Raw genomic sequence first — 26244 nt, 5'->3', positions numbered from 1 at the left:
GTGCTCTGGGGAGCATCTTCACATGCATTGACAGCAGAAGGCTGAGAAACAGTTTCTCTGAACATCCACCCAACATGCTCTGTGTTTCCTAGACATATGAGCACTAAATGATGATTTCACAGTGAACGTATTTTTACAACCTGTTACTGGACATGCCACAGGTCGACCCTCCACTAAATGCTCTTTTAAGTGGGATATAAGATCTTTCACTGTGTGAAACTGACGCCCACACAGAGAAATGGCACACTTAAAATCTGCTCCGGAAGTAACACAGGGTTTAGGCACATTGTGAACACGATAGAAATGAGCTTTAAAAGCTGCATAAGTAGAACAAACACAGCTTAACAACAGCAATAAACAGGCACGAATTCAAAGTTGCGGCTACTATGTGCACACACTTCAACCTTATCTCAAATTTCAGTCCCTCCGGTCGACAGCTGTGGCTATCAAAGCGAGGAGACATTTTTTGTGGATTGACCAAACCAACCGACAGAGAAAGCTATATGTAGAGCTGCTGGTTGCAGCGTTAAGTGTTACGAATGAATATAGAGTTGGCCAATTAAAGAACAGAAACAAACTCTGCTGCTCAGTGAGTGGAGGAGGCTTGAGCTCATCAAGTTCAAAATTCAAACAGTCATTTTCACGGGAATGTAAAATTTCTGTAATAGAGCAGGAAAAGGAGAAACTAAAACTTCACATTTAATTATTTACAACTGATTAATAGTGTTTATTCAAAATAAAGATCTGATGAATAGTTATGGAACAGATAGCTGCACTTAAATTACCTGTCACCTTATGTGGAATTACCCTCAAATTACAATTGAAATTTGAAAATCGAGGCAACACATTAGAAAATTATAATAATGGGTTTTCTATCAATTCCAATATGCTGTTACAGGCAGATGAAGCCTTTTTGTCTAATATTTATGAACATAACTATAAATCTGTCATGCATCTGTCCACAAAAAAATACTCCATGTTTACACTTCTGGGCAAAAAAGGGGGGTTAGGGTAAATCTGTGCTATTGGTTTAGAAATCTTTGTGTACAATTTCTAAACTGTGCTCCGGATTCATAATCTGTGCCCTTGAATTACAAATTCATGTTCATGGATTGGGGTTGTAGAATAAGTTTAACTTTTTTCATGACACTTAGTACAATGCTTAAATCATTATCACATTTAATCATCATCATTTTATCCTATTCGGCATGTATATGAATTCATGAGTTGTGGCCCAAAGTGAAGGAGTGGTTTTCTACCCAGAAGTTACTGTAAAGAAACTGCATGATTTAGTCTATAAAATAGGTAATACATTTAACTACTAGTCCACTGATATATTGTTAAATATAGACCTACTCAACTCTAAACAGACATGTTTTTAACCCTTCATATTAACATAATTTTACTGTATTTGTACATTTTCTTGTTGGTAAAATATAGCATATGAATTTGTAAAATGTAATACACTTTCTTTCTGTATAAACAACATGTACCTGACATGTACCACTGTTATGTTGTAATTTTAACTGTAATACAGTTAGGCCCAGAAATATTTGGACGGTGACACAATCTTCATGATTTGGGCTCAGCATGCCACCACATTGGATTTGAAATGAAACAACTACAACGGAATTGAAGTGCAGACTTTAAGGTTTAATTCAAGGGGTTGAACAAAATATATGATTAAACATGTAGGAATTGTAGCTATTTTTATACAAACGCTCCTCATTTCAGGGGCTCAAAAGTAATTGGACAAATAAACATAACCCTAGTAAAATGTTACTTTTCAATATTTTGTTGAGAATCCTTTGCAGGCAATGACTGCCTGAAGTCTGGAACCCATGGACATCACCAAACGCTGGGTTTCCTCCTTTGTGATGCTCAGCCAGGCCTTTACTGCAGCTGTCTTCAGTTGTTGCTTGTTTGTGGGTCTTTCTGCCTTAAGTTTTGTCTTGAGCAAGTGAAATGCATGCTCGATTGGGTTGAGATCCGGTGATTGACTCGGCCATTGCAGAATATTCCACTTCTTTGCTTTAAAAAACTCCTGGATTGCTTTTGCAGTATGTTTTGGATCATTGTCCATCTGTACTGTGAAGCGGCAAAGTCAATTCTGGCCTTTCTATTTTTGAGGCTGATTAATGGTTTGCACCTTGTGGTGAATCCTTTGTATTTACTCTCATGAAGTCTTCTCTTTATGGTAGACTTAGATACTGATACACCTACTTCCTGGAGAGTGTTCTTCACTTGAGTGGATGTTGTGAAGGGGTTTTTCTTCACCATGGAAAGGATTCTGCGATTATCCACCACTGTTGTCTTCTGTGGACGTCCAGGCCTTTTTGAGTTCCCAAGCTCACCAGTGCACTCTTTTTTCTCAGAATGTACCAAACTGTTGATTTGGCCACTCCTAACATTTCTGCTATCTCTCTGATGGATTTCTTCTTATTTCAGCCTCAGGATGGTCTGTTTCACCTCCATTGAGAGCTTCTTTGACCGCATGTTGTGTGTTCACAGCAACAGCTTCCAAATGCAAACGCCACACATGAAATATTTCTGGGCCTAACTGTATATTGCTTTTCCTATTACAGTTTTTATGTGTTTAAATTACAGTCATTTGTAAATACAAAGAAATACGATTCTTTTGACATATTCCTACTTTAAAATCAACAGTTGTATTTGATTCAGCATTTTACAAAATATTAATGTAAATCACACACTGCTGCACTGTTTTTCCATTTACAGTTTTTTTTATGTCATGCTTTTACAGAACGTTACTGTTAATTTTACAGACATTTTTTACAGTGCATGTCATGTTGAAAACAGTGTCATTACACATTTAGTTAGTATATTATTTTTATTGTTTTATAGAGTTTGGTCAAAATAATGCTATTTCACCAAGAGACTGAGAGCACACAGAAGAAACATGATCACTTGTATACAAAACATTGATTGTGAAAACATGTCTCTGCCTCTGCTCTAAGGAGGAATATTTCAAATATTAAACTCACATCTCTTTGCCATCTGCTGTTTTCATTGTTGGTTGGTTCTGGTGGAAGTTGTAGTCCAGAGCAGCAAGCAGAACTCCTGCCTCATAAACTGGGGGACTGAAAGCGAAAGTCAAACGTCAGATGTGATTGTGTACGAGATTTTTGGCTTTGTAGATAAAACTCTGCCCTACTCTCTGACCATCATCGATACTCCTCCAAAACCTGTAAGAGAGACTCGAGAAGGTCTGAAGAAACATGAAGAGGAGATGAGGAAGAATGAGGGGTTCACTGTAGAAGTGGATGAGGTCTACAAAGATAAAGAAACTATTGCTGGTGGGAGGTGGGGGTTGTTTTTTTTGAAGGAGCTGTTGTCTGTACTGTCTGCCAAGAGAACTGTCACTATCCTGGATGCACAGTGGCCTGGAGTCCTGAAGACTGTGAGGTCATGAAGAGAGGTCACTGTATTGTCTGTACCAATAAGTGTCCTGCATCAGATCATGTGAAGGAAACCTGGAGGTTTGTGAACAAGACAAGGAAAGTTCAGAGGACTGCAACAGAAATGAAAGAGGAATTTGAAAAGAATAAAGCTGAAAGTGAGAAGAAATCAAGCCTTTTAGAAAATCTAGAGAAGGAAATGAAATACCTGACAGCACAGATGAATCAGTTGGTTGAAGAGGCCTACCAACATGTTGTCAGACTGGACGAGATTGCCCTGAATGTGAACTCACTGTCCACTCATGTCCACTTGGACTCCCTGATTGAGAAGATGGAGAAGAAAGGAGACACAGAGAAAGTCCAGAAACTGGACAAGATGAGAAGTCGAGTGGATGAAGGAACCAAAGCAGGACTGAGATACATGTTTGGTAAAGTAACAGCAGGTTGGTAAAGCAGTTCAAGAAGTAATGAAGTAGGTGAACATCATCACTCTGAAGTTGTCAACACTATATAATATATATCATATTTCTGTATTATTATTACTGTTTTCCTCATGTGTAAGCAGCATTTTACTGTTGTAGCTGGTTGAGATGGAACTGATCTGAACTATTTTATACAGTTAAGTAACAGAAAATGCATCATATTTTATAAGTTCATTATGTGTTATGTTAAATTTTCTAGTAACTAAAGCCGTCAGATAAATGTAGTGGAGAACAAAGCAGCATACAAGTATAAAGTAGCATGAAATGTAAAACGTACCTACAATTTGTACTTCAGTAAATGTACTTAGGTTCTGTCCTCTACTGAAAATGTGATCAGCTTATAAATTTCAAATGTGTAAGTCTGTGAAACTTCTCCTCTTTATAATGACTGTTGCTGTTCCATCAGTGTGTTTACATGAACCTCAGTAATCTGGTTACAGTTGGCTTTCTGTTGCGTAATCTGATTTGTTAGTTAACATGTAAATGAGGAACCTGCTTTCCCAGCTACATTTCTCTTGCAGAACAAGGTTTACTATAAATATAAGGACAATTACCTTTATAATAAGCTTTTAACATGGACACACGCGCAGGACAAAGATTTCAAACACAGAAAGATTACACAGGGCAATCCCAATTTAAATCCAAAATCAGACTAAAAATGAAACTTATGTAAAATTGCATCAACAAGTCTGAATAAGTCAGTTTCCAGGGCTTATATTTTAGAAAATTATGTTCCCAGAATAAGATCAGGGATAAGGTAGAAATCTGATCACTGATCTGCTTCATGTAAAACAAACATGGTTTTCTAAGATCATGTAAACACACTGACTGATGGACACACAGATCACTGTCTCATAACATCAGAATCTCACAGCAGCCTAATGCCAGTGTCTGAGTTTAACATGTAAATGTTTAGTACACATGGATCCAGCTGATTAATCTTTCAACATCCATGTGCTGTAACGACAGTCTGCTTAAAGGCTCCAGAACAAGGGGATAAGTGGACTTGAAGTTGACCTTGTTTTTGTCAGCTGCTCTTTCTGGGGTGAAGGATGAACCATAAAGTAAAGCTGGTATCTAAAAGTACAACTAGTATCTAACAGTAAAGCTGCTGTGTATAAGTGTAGCCTGTGCTGTGTTAAATGCAACAGAGACCCAGCTAACAGCTCTGCTTTTAAATGGAGTGAGGACGCCCCCTGGTGTTCAATGTTCAGTACAAAGTTGGACTGTGTTGTACATTGGTTACTATTTGTTTTCTGAGTGTTAGTTGGATGTTTTTCCAATGTTTTCAGTCCATACAAGGCTGTGGTTTATTCTGGTGTTGCTCTCATGTTGGAACATGTTTTTTTTCTCATTATAATCACTTTGTACAGACAATGTAACAGATGCTGAACTCAGACAGAATGTAAAACTATTCTGCTGTTGGAGCAGAATTAAACTTTCACATTTTTTGAAGAGTGGAGTCATGAAATCTAATGTCCTTCAGTTTGATTTTGACTTTGGTTTCTTCATGCGTCTTCATGCTTGAAATGACTAGTTCAGATATTTCAGATGACACAGGCCAAGGAACAATTCATGTCTGTGAATTCAATATGATTTGTTATGTTACATTAAATCATGTCCTGATTGGTGCAGTTTTCTATGAATCATGAATAAAATTGAGTCTTAAATGGATCATCAGCTGCTTTTTCAGTCTGTTTCTCGTTGTTATTGAACCAGTCTCACTTTATTCTGAGCAGCAGGTCAACAGAGAAAACACCATTACAACTGACACTCAAAGTATCATCAAGAATATGTGATAAACTTTGTTACTGATGATTTCTGTAGTGACCACTACCGTGAGTTAAGACTACATTTCTAATCTTGCTTACTTACTCAGAGATGATGGTGTGTGGACTGACCATACTGAACAAATATTATAAATAATATAAATATAAGCTCAGTTTTTACAGACACTTAAACAGCACTGCACAGACCTGACCATCTGCTGTTGAGTTGAAAAGACAAAATTTAATGTCTGAGGTCCTTATTATATTTTACTTTCCATGCCAAAGGTGTACGCCTCTTAGCTTTAGTTGTTGCTAGAAGGTATTTCAGTACTGGGTTGTGCCTCTATGTGTACCTGCCATTGGAGAGACTCACTTTACACCCAGTGAGGATGTGTCTGGGGGTAGCTGGAGTTGAGCATAGAGAGCAGGATGGTTCTTCATGAAGGAAGGATGTTATAGGTCGCTCTAAGCAGGAAGCTGATTCTGCTTTCCTCTGTCTCCCACAAGTCCTTCCAGCTGAACCTCCTTTTGTCTCTGCTCTCCCCATTTCATCCACTGAACCTGTCTTCCTTGTGTGACAGACTTAGCACATCTTGCTGCCTCACTCTGATGCCAGTCTTACAGGGCTATCAACTTTTATCACTCTGGTAGGATTGCCTTGTTTCACAAGACTCTACTCTGAATCACCGCAAACCTCCTCTTCCTCGTTAAACTTGGCCCACATTGTCAGCATGCTGGAGTGCTCCCTTTGCCTGTTGGATTGCTTCTTTTGGTGTCCATTTCTGTCCAGTTGTTAGGGATGGTCCAACAGCCCAAACAGTTGTATCTCAGCACTCTGAGAGGGTCATCTCTAGCCTTGTCTTGGCGCTTTTAAACTCCTCTACAAGACTTGAGATAGGCAGCTTGAGGATGCCGTGTCCATACAAGCCGATGTTACACAGACATTTTGGGACTCCTAACGATTTTCTCACCTAGAAAGTGATTATTTTATCCAAGTTCTCAACTCTTGTTAGGGGAATGTCAGTTACAGTTAGTGGCCACATCAGTTGGGGTAGCAGGCCAAACTATGGCACCAAAGTTTTAGTTCACCAAGGATCATGGATTGATTGATGTTCTCAAGGCCCCTGCTAACATCCTGCTTAGGCTGCTGGACCTGCTCAGTCTTTGAGGCTTGCATCATAGCATCTTCTCAAGCTTTTTAATATAATATATAATAGTCTTCCTGTCTGCTGGAGAAACTGTGGAAATCAAAATGCAAAGCATTACCATGTTTTCTGGGACTGCCCTGTCATCAGAGACTGTTGGAGAGAGATACATGAGACCCTGCAAGACATTTTTAAATGTGTCTGGACATTAAGACTATTTACTTTGGACAAATATCTCAAGACTGATCAAAAAGAGACAGATATTTAATGAATATCCTGCTGGTGGCTGGTAAAAAGAATCTCACCAGGAAATGGTTATCACAGGAGAGCCCAACTTTAAATGCATGAGTGGAAATTAAAATGGACATTTATAAAATGGACAAGATAACAGCTTTTGTCATAAATTGGAGCAATTTATAGCACACTGGGAAAAATGAATTAAGTATGTAACACTACAAAGACTGATTTTATTTTCACAAATCACTAATTCAGTTCAAAAGAAAAGATCACTTCCCATTTGTTCATGGTTCTTTTTCATCATTCTCGCTTTCATTTTTTTCTTTCTTTTCTATATGTATATAAGCATTTTGAGATCTGTGACAAACATGAATATATCATATACATTCAGTTTAAAATCTACACATTGTTACATATTGCATGGAAATATCTGATTGATGCTGAATGTCAATAAAATAGAAAATTACAAAAAAAGAGGAAATATGCAAAAATAACAATGAATGAGAATGAGACAAATCACAGAAGCGCAAAATAAACACAAGGTCCACACAGTGCTGCAGACAGAGGAAGAGATGGAGCAGGTGGAGGTGGTGTTGGTGGTGTATATATATATAGTTATTTATAAACTGTATATACACACACACACACACATATATATATATATATATATATATATATATATTATAGTAAATTCGGTACAAAACATCATCATCATCCTTGTCATCATCATCATCATCATCATCCTCTGTTAACACAGCTCATCTATTATCTGTGATTAAATGTCAACACAACGAGGAGTGAGACGCACACTGCAGACACACAAACAGTGACTGATAGATGCAGCACAAACACCTGAGAACATCTGGACCTGAGAGTCTCCAAACAACTACAACAACATGTTTGATCAATATGTGGCAGAACACTGATCAATACTAAACAAAACTGATCAATAGTGAGTCTGCAGACTGTGACCAAGTCAGCAGGACTCAGAGTGTCCTCCTGTCTTCTTCCATCATCCATCAGCTCCTTCACTTCTATTTTCTCCCTGGTCCAAAGTCAGATCGTATCAATGAAGGATCACAAAGTTGTAGAGAAACCTGAAGGACAGAACCAGATCAGACCAGAAGGAACAGGGGACAGTCTTCAGTGTAACAAGCTGAATGTTTGAGTGCTGGACAGAAAGTCCTCACTGTGAACAGGACACACAGCAGACAGACTGAGAGCAGACTGTTGAAGCTGCTGTCTCTGCTGCTCATGGTGGAGCTGATGGTTTCTGTCTGTCAGGTCTGGACCTGACTCTGGAAAGAGCCTTCAGATTATGACTCTTATGATTTGGTGCTATACAAATAAAATGAAACTGAACCATGTAAATTATGATATTTTGGTTCTTCAGATTATCTGACCATTTCTAATGTTAGTTGGATGTTGAAGATGAAACATGAAATTTAAGATCCTGAAATGGAAGAAAATCTTAAATAATTTGTGAACATCCAGTTCAACTCAAATCTATTTCAAGATAAGACATCAGGAAAAAAAAACATCTTCATTTTCTAATTTTTACTTTAAAACAGGAAAAAAAACCCAAACAACTTAAACCTATATTTTTGCTTTTATTTACTGTATAATTATAATTCACCCAATAATTTAAATAAAATTTTTACTTAATAAAGTTGAATTTTGTCTTTGACATCATCTTGTCCCTTTTTCCTTTTTTTTTAAAGGTTGAGGTGTGGCTCAAGATTTTCACAGTAAAAGCTCTGTTTGTCTGGTCTCAGGTGCTCTGGCAGTGAGTGATGCTTGAGGTCAATTTTCTAATATCTGTAGCAGATATGTTTAAAAATCACATGTCTCATTGATGATCAGTGTCATCAGGACCTGGTTTGGAGTCAGCAGAAGGAATCAGCCTGGTCTGGCATTAGTCACAAGTCATTCAGAAGTTCACAGTGAGGACATGTGGCGTTATGGACTCCTCACTCTTCCTTTTTGGCTCCATGTCAGTCCAGCATTTGAACTGAACTTCTCCTTTATAATTTTCTCTGTGTGTTCTTTGTTCTTTCTTCTGCCACATGGTCAAAGTAACTTTTCTTAGTCTACATGTGTGATCTTTTATTTTTATAGGCCAAGTCAAAACCAAGTGAACCAAGCAGTAGAAGGGCCTCAGAATATTTTTATAACCTTTGAAATTGTCAGTTTATAAAGATTGTTGACAGTTTTAGAGTCGGTGATCAGCACCAGTCTCTCTACAGTTAGGCCTGTCTAAAGTTAATCAGAGCATTATCTCAGCTCCACACCATCTGCCCACAACCGCCTGCAGTGAAGCCTAAAAAAAAATCAGTCACTCTTCCTCAGAGTGCCCGAGGAAGAGTGACTGTCACAAACTTTGTTGTCATGTTTCCTTGGGCATTTTTAAGTAGTTATACAGGAATTCTGGAGCTTTCTCAGTGGGAATATGGCGTATATCTGTGTATCACGTAGACTACACCTTCAGGTCCATGTGACACAGTAACAGGATCAACCAGAGTCTTCACCAAGGCTCTGCCCACTTCTGAAAGGTAACATGCTTCAGTCTGAAAGGTCTGCACTGAGCTCTGAGGAGTCCCAACCCCTGTCCCAACTTTTTTGAAATGTCTTGCTGGCATCAAATTCAAATTGAGCAAATATTTTTTATAAAATTATGAAGTTTCAGCATTTCAACATCTATTCTCAGATAAATATGGGTTTACATGATTTGCACATCTTCACGTTCTAGTTTTATTTTTTTAATTTACATTTTACAAAGTGTCCCAACTTTTTTGGAAAGGGGGTTGTGATTTGACTTTACTGTCAGTGCTGTATGGCTACTTTTATGTAGAACACATACACACACACACACACACACAGACAGACAGACATACAAACACACACACACACACACACACACACACACTCAACATACCTCAAGGAGTAAGTCCTCCAAGACCCATAATGATACCACATGAAACAATCAGCAGAACCAGGAGAACCCAGAATTCAACCAGGCCAGAGTTCGGTTCTGTGGACAAGAAAAACATCAACAACAACATGGTTGGAGAGAAATACAACCCCCCCCCCCCCCCCCCATCGAAGTTTTATCTTATATTTAATTAATCAAGCAATCAGTCGAATGATCAATCAATCAATCAATCAATCAAACAATCAATTTATGTAAATAGTACAGCAAACCAACATACAGGAGCCAGTGTAATCAGGGCTTGTTCTTGTTCTTATTGTTTTATTAAGGTTTAATGTTTTATTAGCTCAGTAGGTTTGTTCTTTAAAAAGCTGTTGAATCATGAAAAAGTCTAAAATGATTGACCTCTGACCTCTGACCTGTATCTACACCTCTGACCTCTGACCTGTACTCACTGTGGGTGTTAGAGTTTGTTGCTGACCTTTGACCTGCAGCTGTATGTCTCTCAGTCTTCGCTCATTTCCAAACGCTGTGATGGTGCAGGTGTAGTTGCCGCTGTCAGAGAGGCGGAGTTTACTCAGAGTGAGGCTGAGGTCTCCAGTCGTCAGAGCGTCAGTCTTCATCGATGTTCGGCTGCTGTAAATCTGGTTCTGGTCTCTGAGGTCGTCACCTTCCTGGTGTCGCTGGTGGACTGTTGATGGACTGAGATCGTTGCGGCTCCACGTCACTGTGGGCCTCTGAGGTACAGGAGAGTCCTCACAGGGCAGCAGGACCGACTCCCTCCCCCCGTAGACCTCCACAGTGTCTCCATGCTGAGAAACTGAGGACACAGAGACAGTAACAAACAGTAATCAGTGACATCCTGGTGTCCACAGTGTGAACTGCAGGTCACATGACCCCCGGGGACAACAGACGTCTCGTTGTGAAGAAGTTGGACTGATTTAAAAGTGGTTTGTTCCAGTGCAAGAGGCTGGAGCAGCTGGAGGTCAGGTCACGGACCAGACAGTGAGAACGGTCCGATAAGTACTGAGCTGCTGCAACTGAAGTAAACACCTGCAAACAGACAAAACACAAACCCATTCAGAGCACTACAAACACTACAACACAACAGAAGTGTTTCCAGTGGACAACAAAAAAGTGATGCAGTGTCCCTGTGCCTTATTTGGTAGAATGTGTACCATGAAGGCGTGGTCCAAACCGCAGCAGCCACAGGTTCGAGTCCAACCCGTGTCTCTTTGCTGCAGGTCCTCCTCTCTCTCACTGACTTTCCTGTGGCTGTCAGTATAAATCACTTTAAAAAGTGATGAACCTGCTGGGACACAGTTGTTGTTCACTGATTTGTGACTATTTGCTTGTGTTTTCTAAGTTGCAGCGTATTGAGCTCTCAGGGCCACAGTGCTCCTATGGCCACTGGTGCAGTCTCTCCTACCACCTGGTGTATTCACCCAGGAGTCTGGCCTTCCACCTGCAGGTTTTATTGATGTGTAATCTGTGTTTTCTGCCATTAGAAGAGTCAAACTAGAAACTTCACTGATGTTCATGCAGAGCACTGAGGTCGTCCTCACATCAGCTGATCTGTGTCAGCCACCTCATGTCATTGCTTTATTGATGCTTCAAGGTGACCAGTATCATCCAGAGGAAGATCTCATCCCTCACGTTCTGCCTTGTTCCTCTTTGGACCCTAATTTTTCAGAGCTGAGTATCAACAGAAATGTCTGTGAACCACGTTGTGTCATCATTTCTGGGCAAAGTGTGGGATTCATCAATGTGTACTTATACTTTAGGATGTGTGTAAATGTAAACACATCTCAGACCATGCATACACACACATAAACTCCATGTTCCACATTAGTATCACAGTGACGGCAGGAACAGCATCCATAACTGTGGTGAACTCCTTCAACAGGAAGTCAAGACGTATCCAGAACTTCAGAATAGTTCAATAACTGTCCATTAAAATTGAATAATGAATTGAATCATTCAAAATAAAAACTGTGATTGTATATTAATGACCAAGCTAAAAGCATTTGTCCGTGGAATTAAGGTAAAGAGAAGTTTCCCCATTTTATTATAAAAACAGTACAAATCCAAGGTAGGTAGGTATAAAACTCCAGATAGATGCTGGTTTATTTAGAGACTGATTTATCCAAAGAGTCATTGATCAACTGTATTATGAGCTCTTCTGTAGACAAACAGAGAGAGTGCTGCCGGTGTGAGACGGGATAAACCTCCAGCCTTCAACAGTAACACTCATCCTTTTTAAGATAAAGGACTAAAGAAGGAATAAATATGGGGAAGCTGGGCAGCCCTGGCTGAGGCCACATTTGAAGTCAAACCTTGGTGATGTACTGTTTTTCACTCTGACGGAGCTATGACCACGGCTGACATTGTTTTAACAGCTCTACAGACAAAGTCACCACATCCAAAATTCTCCATGGAGCGAAATATAAAATTGTGTTCTACTGTGTCCAAGGCTTTATAGAAGTTCAGAAAAAATAAAACAGCACAGCATAAAAGTGAATCATCAGTTACATCTAAAACAAGTCTGATGTTATTGGAAATGAGCCTTTTCTCATAAAAGCTGAATAAATTTGTTTCACAATTACTGAGGCAAAGATTTTGTGGTAACTCTTCAAAAAGGAAACAGGCTGCCAATTATCAATAAAAACAAATGTTTTTTTTTTTTTTTTAGAATGACAGAAATAGGCAGTGCAGTGGTTAGTGCTGTCGCCTCACAACAAAAAGATTCCGGGTTTGAACCCCAGGCTTGGGGCCTTTCTGTGTGGGTTCCCTCTGGGTACGCCAGCTTCCTCCCACAATCCAAAGACATGCGTGTTAGGTTGATTGGTGACTCTAAATTGCATATAGGTGTGTGAGTGAGTGTGTGTGTGGTTTGTCTCTGTATGTCAGCCCTGCGATGGACTGACGACCTGTCCAGGGTGTACCCTGCCTTCACCCATTGTCAGCTGGGATTGGCTCCAGCCCCCCTGTGACCCAGATGGAATAAAAAAAATCAAGTCCAGTGTCAGTGAAGTGGGAGAGTTTCTTTTTTAATAGTGTCTAAGAAAACTTCAAGTAGGCAAAATCCTGAAAAAAGCCACCGACACCAGGAGATTTGTTAGTTTTCAGATGTTCACTTACATAAGTGACTTCTTCTGTGGTCACATTTCCATCACACAGCTTCCTGCCGTCTTGAGTAATTTGGATGATATTGTTAAGAGAATCCAAAAATGCAGTTGTTGATTGCCGACAAAATCATATTGATTACTATAGTAACTGGACACACACACAACACCTGCACACACAGCCACTCTTAAAGGAGCCACACACCACCACACCACTCACTTTGAATTTAAATAATTCCCCTTTGGAAACAAATTAATTTTGACATTATTAGTTTACCAATGTCTATTTTAACTACCTCAAGCTGGAATGAATTTTTGATCAACAATATCTTCTTATTTTCAAGAACTTTAATGGATGATCAGAATAACACAAAGCTAATTGTTTTGTCTTTCTTACTTACTGGAGCCAATCCCAGCTGACACTGGGTGAGGGCGGGGTACACCCTGGACAGGTCGCCAGTCTGTCACAGGGCTGACACATCGAGACAAACAACCATTCACGCTCATATTCACACCTACAGGCAATTAACCTAATTTGGACTGTGGGAGGAAGCTGGAGTACCTGGAGGGAACCCACAGAGATACAGGGACAACATTTAAACTCCACACAGAAAGACGCCAGGCCGGGGGTTCAAACCAAGAACCATCTTGCTGTCAGGCAAGATGTCTCTATATATCCACTAAGCTCCAGTCTTCTGCCTGAGTGCAGTGTGGAAGCTCCACAGTGGGGTCCAGAGCTGACAGAGATCTGACTGAGGTGTGTTCATGTTGATGGAGGACAGGAGGAAACATCAGCCTCCATGTGTTCAGGATCTCCACCAGTTCAATATCAGTCAGTCAAAGTTCCTCACATCTCAGTTCACACACACACTACATACCTTCATTGTTCTTAATCCCGTTGTACATGGTGACACTGACAACAACAACCACCAGAAGAACCAGGACAGCTGCGAGAACCTTGACTGCAACTGAGAAAGGATCTGAAGTCGACACAAACAATGAGATTCAAATATTAATGAAACTTTAAAACAACACATTTCTGATCAATTCACAATAAACTGAGTCCCGTTCTACTCTGACCTCTGACCTCACATACACACACACACACACACACAAACACACAAACACACACAAAGACACACACCACATACCTCTTGAGGTCCATAAGAGAGACAGGAGCGTCTTGTGGCTCGTTTGATCTGTTGTCGACACAAACAACAACCTGAGATTAAAATTTTACTGATTTTTTTTTTTTTACAAATTTCCTCAGTCTGATTTACTGCTCTGACCTTTGACCTCAGTCTACTGCTCTGACCTCTGAACTCTCTGTACCGTACAAAGCCACAGCCATAAAAAGGCTCAGTCAGTCCTGGCTGACCTGGTGGTGACCCAGCTCACCTGAGGAGCCGCTTTTTAGTTCAGGAGGTCTGATCAGAGGTTTGAGAAGCTGCTGTCATATAGAATCTTTAATAATCAAGAATCATTATTTCATGAATGTGCAATGCTTAATATTTTTGTAAAGCAAAAGTAAAGTAGTAATATCATGAGTAATGTAACTAATTACTTTTGATATAATGTAATAAGCTAAGTAATCTGATTACATTTAAAGGAGTAATAAGTAGTAAAGAAGTAACCTATTACTCTTCCTGAGTAACTTGCTGACACTGGTCCCTGCTACCATTGGTTTTTAAATAGTCTTAGGTGACTCCTTGTTCCTTGTGTAAACTGTTTGAGTGTATGTTCACTGTGTTTATGGTATTTTTTACTGCTGGCTGTGCTACTGTTTGTCCCTCTGGGATAATAAAGAACCCTGACAGTGAATCCTTCACATAGCACTCACACACCTTGACCAACAGGGGACACGTGAGAATGCTTTTTATAGACTACAGCTCAGCATTCAACACCATCTTACCAAACAGACTTGTCTCCAAACTACTGGGCCTGGGTCTCAATAGCACCCTGTGCATGTGGATTAAAGACTTCCTCTCCAACCACCCACAGACGGTCAGAATTGGCACACACCTCTCCCCCAGTCTGACCCTCAGCACCAAGGCGCCACAGGGTTGTGTTCTGACTCCCACGCTGTATTCACTGTATACATATGATTGCATTTCCATACACCCCACAAACACAATAATCACATTTGCAGATGACACAACAGTTGGTGGGACTAATCTCAAACAATAACAAAACACAACACAGAGAGGAAGTTGAGAGGTTGACAGTGTGGTGCATGGACAATAACCTCACATTAAACATCGAAAAGACAAAAGAACTCATTATTGATTTTAGGAGACATCGGGAGCACCATGCTCCCATAACCATCAGAGGGGAGGAGGTGGAGAGAGCCACCAGTTTTAAGTTCCTGGGGACTTATATCACTGAGGGCCTCTCATGGACACTCAGCTTATCTGCCCTGGTTAAAAATGCTCAACAGCTCTACTTCCTGCAGACACTGAAAAAGAACAAGCTGTCTGTGGAGCTGCTCAGAGCCTTTCACCACTGCACCATTGAAAGTGTTCTGACAAACTGTTTAACAGTTTGGTATGCAAACAGAGGCAGATAGAGGAAGTCTCCAGAGGGTCATTAACACCTCAGGAAAAAGAACTGGTCTTACCCTGCCCTCCTTAGAGGACATCTTTAGGACTCGCTGCCTCCACAGAGTTAACAACATTGTAAAAGACGCGACCCACCACTGTCATCACCTGTTCTCTCTGTTACCCTCTGGGAGGCGCTACAGAGCACTCAAAGCTCACACCTCCAGACTGAAGAACAGTTTTTATCCAAGAGCTATCACTGAATTGAACAAATCACTGAATTGAACAATAACCTGTTTGAATGCTGGTTTCTATTTATTTATTTGATCTGTTTTATTTATTTATCTGCCTTTGATTTGGGATGATTGTGTATGTGTGTATGTTTATTTGTTGCACAGCAAATTTCATTGTATCTTTTGAACAATGACAATAAAGTTATTCTATTCTATTCTATTCTAAAATTTAATGAACTGAATAATATTCATGACATGAAGCTGAATGAAAATTAAAATTATTTTTTCTATTTCATTGTGTTTCAGTCTTGTTGTGATTATCAGTCATGAATACTCTGACCTTTGACCCCACACACACATTCTTATCCTGTGTTTGCTCTGAGGACACTCGTTGACATGTTGCCTCTCTAGCCCCAAACACTAACCTAAACCTGACTCTAATTTTGACCCTAAAACCAGGTCTTAACTCTCCAACAGCCCTTTGAAGTTTTAAGGATCAGTCAGAATGTCCTCACAAAAACAGAGTAACATGTACACACACATGCAAACTAAGACACACACAATACGTACCATGTTTCATCAGTTTATACACACTGACAGTGACAACAGTAACAGCAGCCAGGAGAAGCAGGACGGCAGCGAGAATCCAGGGCCAGAGAGGAGGAAGATCTGTAGTCGACACAAACAACAAGAGAGTCAAGTCTACTGCTCTGACCTCTGATCTCAGTCTACTGCTCTGACCTCTGACCTCAGTCTACTGCCCTGACCTCTGACCTCAGTCTACTGCTCTGACCTCTGACCTCAGTTTACTGCTCTGATCTCTGACCTCAGTCTACTGCCCTGACCTCTGACCTCAGTCTATTCCTCTGACCTCTGACCTCAGTCTACTGCCCTGACCTCTGACCTCAGTCTATTACTCTGACCTCTGACCTCAGTTTACTGCTCTGACCCTGACCTCAGTCTACTGCTCTGACCTCTGACCTCAGTTTACTGCTCTGACCTCTGACCTCAGTCTACTGCTCTGACCTCTGACCTCAGTCCACTGCTCTGACCACATCAGTCAAACTGCAGACGATGCAGCTGCAGACATTAGTTCAGGTTCAGTCTGACTGTTGTGTTTTCTGAAGTTTCTGAACTGATGAAGGTTCAGTGGTTGATGTAAAATGATGAATGCAGATGTCTCTGCTACACACACACACACACATATACACACACACACACACACACATAAAACATACTGTAATGGAAATTCTCATGAGCAGCACTGTTCTCTAAGATCATATTATATTGTGTATTATGAAACACCACGTTAGCAAACAGGCAGATTATAGGAGCCTCACTCTCAGTCTGCTGACATGTGAGGGCCCCTCACCTCATAAGAGGGCCCAAACCACTGTATGTTATCCTTTTAAGATGCTGTTTCTGTCCACATACAGGAGGCAGGACAGAGTGTAACTATGACAGATAAAGTGATTCACACAAGCTGTATGAAAACCTACATCATCTCATCATGTTGCTCATTTGGTGTGAGACTGTTTGCAAACGCCTGGATTAAACCTACAGAAAGACAAGAGATGATTCTGTTCTTTATTTAACAGAAGTTGCCACAACAATACCTTCTGTGTTCTTCATCCCTTTATACACACTGACACCAAAGACAATTACAGCAGCCGGGAGAAGCAGGACGGCAGCAAGAGTCCAGGGCCAGAATGAAAGATCTGTAGTCGACACAAACAACAACATGACAATAAATAAACCAAAATAAACACAACTAAATGAAACTTTAAAACAACAATTCACAACAAACTGAATCCACTTCTGCACTGACCTCTGACCTCTACAGGAAGTCCAACCTGTGATGACATGAGGTCAGTATGGATGATCATCAGTGTTTCTCAGAGCTTGTTATTGAAGCCAAACATCACAGGTGTAAACCCTATTCAACACAACAGGGGGTTAAAGGAGGACACAGACTTTGCCTGTCTGAGCCTCCAGGTCTCCAGACCTCCAGCTAAGGGGCCCACACAGCAAAGGCCTGATCACATTTGGGGACAAGTCAGGATTTCTGGGGCCCTGCCAGAGGAGATCAGGCAGCGAACAGGAGGAGTGATCAGATGGTAGATGTAGGCAGGAGCCAGACCACTGGAGGCTTTAAAAGCTGTCAGAGCTTCACTTCAGATCTACAACTCACAGGACGTCAGTGAAGGGCAGAGAGGACTGGGGAGGACGACACACAGCAAAGTGCTACAGGCTCTCTGTTTCTCTTTCTCTCTCTCTCTCTCTCTCACTCTCTCTCTCTCTCTTTGGTGTGTCTTGTGTTCAGTTCTTCCTCTGCCTCACAGTAGTTTATTTACTGTAACAGAGTGTAATGGAGGTGAGGCTCAGTGTATTGAAGCTCTTCTTATTCCCTGCAGCTTCAGAGCAGCTGGAAACCAGAGCAGCTCAGTAGACTGTAAGTAACAAGAGGTGTAGACCTGAGCCCCCCATACCCGGTCTGACTGAGGTGTGTTCATGCTGATGGAGGACAGGAGGAAACATCAGCCTCCATGTGTTCAGGATCTCCACCAGTTTAATATCAGTCAGTCAAAGTTCCTCACATCTCTCTGTGGAGGGTTCACACACACATACACACACACACACACACACACACACACACACACATACACCATACCTTTTCTGTACTTCTTCTCTTTATACAGGATGACACAGAGAACAATAACAACAGCCAGGAGAACCAGAAGAACCAGAAGATCCAGGACAGCTAAGAGAATCCAGTGCCAGTCTGGAGGTTCTGTAGTCAACACAAACAACATGAGACTAAAATGTTACAATAAATAAAAATAAATAAATAATAATAATAATGTATCTACTGACCTTTGACCTGCAGTAGTACTTCTCTACGGCTCACTTCTCGCCCCCCCTCTCTGACGCTGCAGGTGTAGGTGCTGCTGTCCCTGATGGTGGGTTCTCTCAGAGTGAGGCTGAGGTCTCCAGTCCGCAGAGCGCCAGTCCTCATCGACGTCCGGCCGCTGTAACGCTGGTTCTGGTCTTTCAGTTGGTCACCTTCCAGCTGACGCTGGTGGACGGTTGAAGGACGGAGGTCGGAGCGGCTCCACACCACTGAGGGCTCCAACAGGTTAAAGGTGGGAAACTGACAGGCCAGCAGGACAGAGTCTCTCCCGTCATACAGCTCCACAGCTGAGGCATGCTGGGAAACTGAGGACACAGACACAATGTCTCATCACTCCTCCATCCTCAGATGAGCCAGAGACCAGTCTGGTCTAGTTTGTGACTGGACCCTGTAGCAAGTGCAGCTCAACTACACATCTGTCTGAAAGAAGCTGAACGTTTACATCCACATCTGCTGCTGCTGGAGCAAACACCACAGCAAAGCATCGTCATGACGACTGTAAAATCAGCTGTAGGAAAGTGAAGCAGCTGCGGGACCTTAATGCTGAGGACAGTCTGACTGTGGAGTCCTCTACATCCATGATTCATGATCCAACAAACACGTGCTGCCTTCAACATGTTCTCATCTGCTCAGCAGTCACTTGTTTGTAGGAAACATGGTCATGGACAAAGGCGGACAGTACTGGAGTACATTTACTTGAGTACTGTACTTAAGTACATTTTTCAGGGATCTGTACTTTACTCAAGTATCATGTTTGGGGGAGACTTATGACTTTTACTTCACTACATTTGAAAGGCAAAATTTGTACTTTTCACTCCACTACATTTCTATCCATAAGCCGAGTACTTGTTACTTTTTCTAATAAAAAAGTGTAACACTAAAGTGTTACACTAAAGTGTAACACTAAATCCACAGGGTTTCCCTGCCCGCAAACTTCAGATTGCTGTTTGTAGACTGACGTTGATTAGCATGTAAAAACGGAGTTCAGCTAATCGTGTAACATGGATAAGTCACCTGAGGAAACATGTTAAATAAAGTAACATTTAAAATATGAAAATGACTTACCTCTTTTTTCAATTAAGTTGTTTCATTTTTGTTACATTCTTCAAAGGTATTTACATAAAAAATTCTACAAAAACTCCATCCAGCAGGTTTCTATAGGTGAGGATATTGTGCTAATAATAATCGATATTTAGAAAATTTACTTTTACTTTTAATACTTAAGTATTTTTAAAAACAAGTACTTCAGTACTTTAACTTAAGTAAAAATTTGACTGTAGAACTTTCACTTGTATTGGAGTAAAATTGAACACACAGTATCTGTACTTTGACTCAAGTAAGGAAGTTGTGTACTTCGTCCGCCTCTGGTCATGGACCAGTTAAAGAGAAATGAAATGCTGCAGTGATGGATCAGTCACATCAGAGGAGGACCACAACTTCATCCTCCTGTAGAAACTAAAGCTGACTGATGTGGTGCTGATAAATAATTCACTTTTTAAAGAATATTACCATAGATCATAGACTGTTTGAAAAGTGAAGCCGATGCAGATGTGCTGTCTAATGAGCATCAGGGGACGACTCCACTGGTTGTAAAAAGAAGTCACATTGTATTGACGTCTGTGGGAAAATGACCCTATGTCTTACTGGATGTTTTACCTCAGTAAACGTTAAAATAGATTATAAAGCAGGGTATGGATTAGGGCGGGACTACCGTGTGATTGACAGATCCACCCCTCACTCCTCCTCAGCTCCACCTTCTCCTCCAAATATAATTTCTTCTGGTTTCAAAAAACCAAGATGGCAAAAGAGAAATTACAAACTCGAGGCTTCAAGTGTTTGCTGAATTATTTGTGTTATTACAGTCTTCCCCAAATATAGACCTCATTACCCAGACAGCTTCTGTGATGAAAACTTTTCTCTCTAACTTTAGGAAACTTCACTTTGTTTAGAAAATAAATCCACAAGTAATTCAGAGGCAGAACAGAGACCGAGCAGCTGCTCACACTGAGCGGCTGTGGCCCAGAGAGTAGAGCGGGTCGTTCAGTGTGTGTGTGTGTGTGTGTGTGTCTTACCGTACAGGAGGATCACAATCACCACAAACATCTTCATTTTCTTTAAAAACCGAATGACGGTTTCTCACGGACTGGTCGGACTTTATCTCCTCTGACGCAACCACTAAAGTTCACTTTCATTTTCAGCAGGAAGTCTGCAGACACACACCCAGGAACGTATCAGCTGATCCCACAGGTTGATCCCGGTCCCTCTGTCCAGGGCTCTGGGTTGATCCATTAAAGGACCAGTGTGAAGGATTTAGTGGCATCTAGCGGTGAGAAGGCAGATTGCAACCAACAGAATAGCGCAGTGTCAGGTGAGTCACTGTTACCTGTCAAACACCAGAGACGCTACTGAGTGATTGTATAAAAACTATATACAGGGATGTAGTCGGGGGTAAACCCAAGTAAACTCAGTTCATCAACCTCTTTGAAATAAGGCTGAGAGTTTACTCACCTGTTTTCAGAACTGTATCAATCAATGAGTGGAAACAAGGAGGGTAAAACACAAGGTGCTCCAGCTCCTGCTGGACTGTCAGGGGGACCATGGTGAACTTGTGGTAACTGTAGGGAGATGTCTATGGACCAAGAGAGGAAATGCTGTGGCCAGGAACCAGTGAACTGTGTAAACTGACTACCTCACTTCTCCCAATGCTGCTTTAGTAAATAAGGTTTTTTCGTCTTCACAGGCAGTACCAGGAGGACGTGACAGTACGAGCCCAAGTGAGGGAGCCTGGGGATGACAGTCAGGAGAACCGTTATGCTGCTTATAGGCATTATATTTTTTGGCAGCATGGTTCTTCAGAAACTGACTTGTCATCCCCAGTTGCTGCGTTTGGCGCATCAGGGACAAGGCCCCTGATCCCCAAGCACATTACACAGGTTTCATACCTGGCATCTAAGTTTCCTTCCTGTCCCTCTGGAATGGAAATACAGCACCACAAGTACTCACAAACCTGCACGTGTATCATCATCAGGGCATCAAACCAAGTTTTACTTGTTCTACTTTTATTGTTAATTTATTACTGTTCTTCAAACTATGTTCTGTAATTATATGTGTTTTTATTTTTTAATGTGTTGTGCAATTGCTTCATTTTTTTATTTATATGTTTATATTCAGTATTACTTCCATTTTTCATTGATGTTTGAATTCTAAGTGCAAATAATAAATAAAAAATGATCATCAGATATTCATGCTCTATTTATTGTCATTTCTATACATATAAACATATAATAATAAGCAGTTGACACATTCGTGTGTTTGAACACTGAAAGCTGTGAGTGTATCGTTGTGCTCCAGCTCTTTCATTCTGTGCTCATTCCTGAGAAGTAGGGTTAGAAAGAAATTCTAAGAGATTCCTGAGAAGTTGTAGTCCAGAGCAGCAAACAGAACTCTTACGTCATAAACTGGGGGACTGACAGCAAAGTGATTGTTGGCATACATCAGAATATGCTTCTGGAAGGTCTCAAGGTCTGCAGTTGATCTGACTGATCAATGAACATATATATATATATATATATAATTTTAGAAATAATCACAAATAGTCATAACGTACATCTGTGTGAAACGTAGCTGCACTTTACTTGAAGCACAGACATTTATGTACATCCCTCTGCCAACACTGATTGAGAACAATGTCCATTAGAGTTTTGAATCACTTGGAGTCTCTCTGCATCCAGTTTGAAAGTCAAACGTCAGATGTGATTGTGTACGAGATTTTTGGCTTTGAAGATAAAACTCTGTCCTACTCTCTGACCATCATCGACACTCCTGGATATGGAAGCACCAAAGGGATTGAACATGATGACATTGTCAGTAAAGAATTATTGGAATTGTTCAGTACAGACCATGGAGTTCATGAAATTAATGCCGTGGGTCTGGTGTTGAGGGCGACTGAATGTCGACTGAGTGACCGACTAAAGTACATCTTTGATTCAGTGGTGTCTCTGTTTGGAAAAGACATTGAGAACAAGATTGTAGCTCTCATCACACACTCAACTGGAGGAACACCTACAAATGTTCTACAAGCTCTTGAAGCTGCAAACATTAAATGTACCAAAAATGAGAAGCAGCAGCCGGTTCACTTCCTGTTTGATAACTGCCAGAAGACACAGAAATCAGAGGAAACCAGTACTGAACTGGTGAACGCATGGAGGGTAACAAAGAAGGGAATGAGTCAGTTTACTGCCTTCCTGGAGAGATCTTCACCTCAAAAGCTCAAGACAACAGTGAAAGTGCTGAAGACACGTGTAAGACTGGCAGCCTGCATCCAAAACCTGCAAGAGAGAATCACGTTGATTGAACTAAAACAGACAGAAATCCAACAGACTCGAGAAGGTCTGAAGAAACATGAAGAGGAGATGAGGAAGAATGAGGGGTTCACTGTAGAAGTGGATGAGGTCTACAAAGATAAAGAAACTATTGCTGGTGGGAGGTGGGGGTTGTTTTTTTTTGAAGGAGCTGTTGTCTGTACTGTCTGCCAAGAGAACTGTCACTATCCTGGATGCACAGTGGCCTGGAGTCCTGAAGGCTGTGAGGTCATGAAGAGAGGTCACTGTATTGTCTGTACCAATAAGTGTCCTGCATCAGATCATGTGAAGGAAACCTGGAGGTTTGTGAACAAGACATGGAAAGTTCAGAGGACTGCAACAGAAATGAAAGAGGAATTTGAAAAGAATAAAGCTGAAAGTGAGAAGAAATCAAGCCTTTTGGAAAATCTAGAGAAGGAGATGAAAGACCTGACAGCACAGATGAATCAGTTGGTTGAAGAGGCCTACCAACATGTTGTCAGACTGGAGGAGATTGCCCTGAATGTGAACTCACTGTCCACTCATGTCCACTTGGACTCCCTGATTGAGAAGCTGGAGAAGAAAGGAGACACAGAGAAAGTCCAGAAACTGGACAAGATGAGAAGTCGAGTGGATGAAGGAACCAAAGCAGGACTGAGATACATGTTTGGTAAAATAACAGCAGGTTGGTAAAGCAGTTCAAGAAGTAATGAAGTAGGTGAACAACATCATTCTGAAGTTGTCAACACTATATAATATATATCATATTTCTGTATTATTATTTCTGTATTATTATTACTGTTTTCAAGTTCATTATGTGTTATGTTAAATTCACTATTAACTAAAACTGTCAGATAAATGTACTGGAGAACAAAGCAGCATACAAGTATAAAGTAACATAAAATGTAAAAAAAAATATAATCCTGCTGGCACCACTGACTACCTCTGACAGTTTGACACTCACAGCTGAACAATGTGGAATTCATGTTTCATAATAAGTTGCATAAAAGTTAGTGACCAGAGAAACATGTGAAGTACATGAAACATGGATTTTCCTGATTAAATTCTCTTCGACAAAGAAAAACATTGCACTGTGACAACAGTTTCAAAGTTTGAAGTAACTGAAACTGGAAACTGATTCCTGCAGTGACAGTAAAGGTGAGGTCCTCTGTCAATAAAGATTTTATAAGAAGTTTCAGTTTAGGTAGAAAGTGAGCCACACTGAATGTAGTTGAGACTGGTGGACTGTTTCTCTGACAGGACAGTCCAGGAGAGGACATGAGGTCCTCGCCTCTTGGTTCTTTAAGGTGCACAGACTCTTGTCTTGGTGGGAACTCTGAGAATACACCTGCCTGATGCTGATGTTTGTGACACAGACTGTACATCTAACCTGATATCATTTTGACTGAAGTTTTTTCAGCATTTCTAGTATTCTAGTATTCTATTATACCTATCAGTATTCTTATTATCATTTTCATTATAACATTTATAACCAGCAGTCTGACAGTACTTGAATACAACAGTTTATAGAGCTGAGCAAATGGCTGCTCATCCTGACTCTGGTTCTCTTGGAGGTTTCTTCTTCTTCTATTAAAAGGGACTTTTTCCTCCCCAATGTTGCCAAGTGCTGCTCATTGTGGGAGCTTATTGGTTTCTCTCTATAATGTTAGTTCTTGACCTTATACTCTGCAAAGTGCCTTGAGATAATGTATGTTGTGATTTGATGCTATACAAATAAATTTGAATGAAAAATATTAAATAGCACAGTTGAAACAGTTTCCCTACATTTACTGCATGGCGGCCTCCAGGATGCGTCGCCTGTTTATTTGCGTTCTTAATCGTGCCACTGCTTAGAGACAGACACCACGCAACAAGCAGACATTATGTGTCTGAGTCCATTCAAAAACTGTCTGAAACACGTTTATTACCAACTTACTATAACCTTCCTGCAGGATAGTTGACTGCAGGACTACATTGTATTAGACTACATCAGTTTTAGCCGACTGTAGTGGATTTTGGTGCTGTCCTCATCTGGGAAACGATACACCTGGTAGCCAAGGAGGCTCTTTAACGTAATAGTAAGAGAAGATTTCATAATCAGACGACAAATTAAACATGTAAACACAGAGTGCATTTTAACTGACTTTGCACTTTTATCAGACAACACATTTATACAGTGATTTTACACAGTAAAATGTCTTTTCAGTAACATTAGTTTGTTGCCGTTCGTGTTGACTCGCTGCAGTACAGCCAGAGACACACTGAATGCGGTGCTTGTGTGTGGTGGCTGCGTAATGTCTTGGTTTTCATGTCAGTGTTCATGTTATCACATTGCCTGTGCCACAAGGGTAAGTCATACATCTCTTGTTTTGCAGTTGCTTCACAGAAATAGAAGGAGACAAGACCTGTTGATAGTCATCTGTTGACCTCTTTAAATTATCACTCTATTTTAATTTTCACTACATTTTAATATACCCTGTAAACTATAACTCAGTAAAGCAATATTCTATTGCTTTTGAATATTATTTTATTGTAAGAGCAATAGCTTTTATTAAGTGCAATACTCTTTTGTCTGTTTCAGTTTGAAGAAAAGACAACAACATGTTATGTGTGTGTGTATCAGGTGTAGAACACACAATGAAAAGCTGATGTAGATCAAATAGTGATTGTCACTCCAGATTCTTCCTGTTTTCACTTGGCAGCGCTGTGATTATGACTTCATACTAGTGGGCAGATGTCATCAGTGTCAGGCTGCCATTAAACATGTGACATTTGAGGAAGATTGGACAATACAGAGTAAAGTTCAAGACAGAGAGGGCAATACATTTTTCCACACAGTTCTTAAATGTGTCCATAGATGGAGCCAGAGACCATGCAACTGGAGACACAGAGGACGAGAACTGAAGAACCTGCTCCATTATCTCTGACATAGGGCACACAGTGAAAATGTCATGTCGCAGTGCAGCAATGGCATTAGACAGAGACTCAAAATTTTCACTGGGACAATTCATCAAGGTGTAAAGCATCACCTCAGCAACTGTGGGGCAGATTGGACGATCTATATGGGCACACAGGCAACTTCCTGTTTCTCCATGTGGCACGCCATCACAGGCAATT

At 40.7% G+C, this 26244-nt stretch overlaps 2 protein-coding genes and 1 long non-coding RNA gene across 5 annotated transcripts in view; 2 read left to right on the top strand and 1 right to left on the bottom strand.

Annotated features, from left to right (window-relative positions):
• Positions 1 to 21070, bottom strand: part of LOC139618608 (CD276 antigen-like) — a 56356-nt gene extending 35286 nt beyond the window's left edge. The window contains exons 1-10 of one of the 3 annotated variants that reach the window (XR_011689755.1): positions 20860 to 21069; positions 18751 to 19092; positions 18548 to 18667; positions 17493 to 17594; positions 16447 to 16545; positions 14258 to 14305; positions 13985 to 14086; positions 10463 to 10801; positions 9988 to 10083; positions 7757 to 8149 (exon numbers count right to left, since the gene is read on the bottom strand). Coding sequence is in view for 2 of the 3 variants with exons in the window: in XM_071474696.1 (XP_071330797.1) it covers positions 9989 to 10083; positions 10463 to 10801; positions 13985 to 14086; positions 14258 to 14305; positions 16447 to 16545; positions 17493 to 17594; positions 18548 to 18667; positions 18751 to 19092; positions 20860 to 20896 (1284 nt within the window). In the remaining variant the exon portion in view is untranslated. Of the gene's footprint in view, positions 1 to 7061; positions 8150 to 9987; positions 10084 to 10462; positions 10802 to 13984; positions 14087 to 14257; positions 14306 to 16446; positions 16546 to 17492; positions 17595 to 18547; positions 18668 to 18750; positions 19093 to 20859 lie in introns of those variants that run through there. The other 2 variants (XM_071474696.1, XM_071474697.1) reach the window with 2 other exon arrangements.
• Positions 1 to 21904, top strand: part of LOC139618612 (uncharacterized) — a 30682-nt gene extending 8778 nt beyond the window's left edge. The window contains exon 3 of the long non-coding RNA XR_011689758.1: positions 21351 to 21904. This is a non-coding gene — a long non-coding RNA (uncharacterized lncRNA). The remainder of the gene's footprint in view (positions 1 to 21350) is intronic.
• A 554-nt stretch (positions 21905 to 22458) lies between these two features.
• Positions 22459 to 24898, top strand: LOC139618605 (uncharacterized). The gene has a single exon (XM_071474689.1). The coding sequence runs from the start codon at positions 22474 to 22476 to the stop codon at positions 23818 to 23820; it is 1347 nt and encodes a 448-aa protein (XP_071330790.1). The 5' UTR covers positions 22459 to 22473; the 3' UTR covers positions 23821 to 24898.
• Positions 24899 to 26244: the final 1346 nt, after the last annotated feature.

Source organism: Trachinotus anak, unplaced genomic scaffold, assembly GCF_046630095.1.
Source record: "Trachinotus anak isolate AG129_WGS33_773 ecotype Australia unplaced genomic scaffold, CSIRO_AGI_Tana_v1 ptg000003l, whole genome shotgun sequence".
Lineage (NCBI taxonomy): Eukaryota > Metazoa > Chordata > Actinopteri > Carangiformes > Carangidae > Trachinotus > Trachinotus anak.
This window is presented reverse-complemented; position numbering and strand designations above follow the sequence as displayed.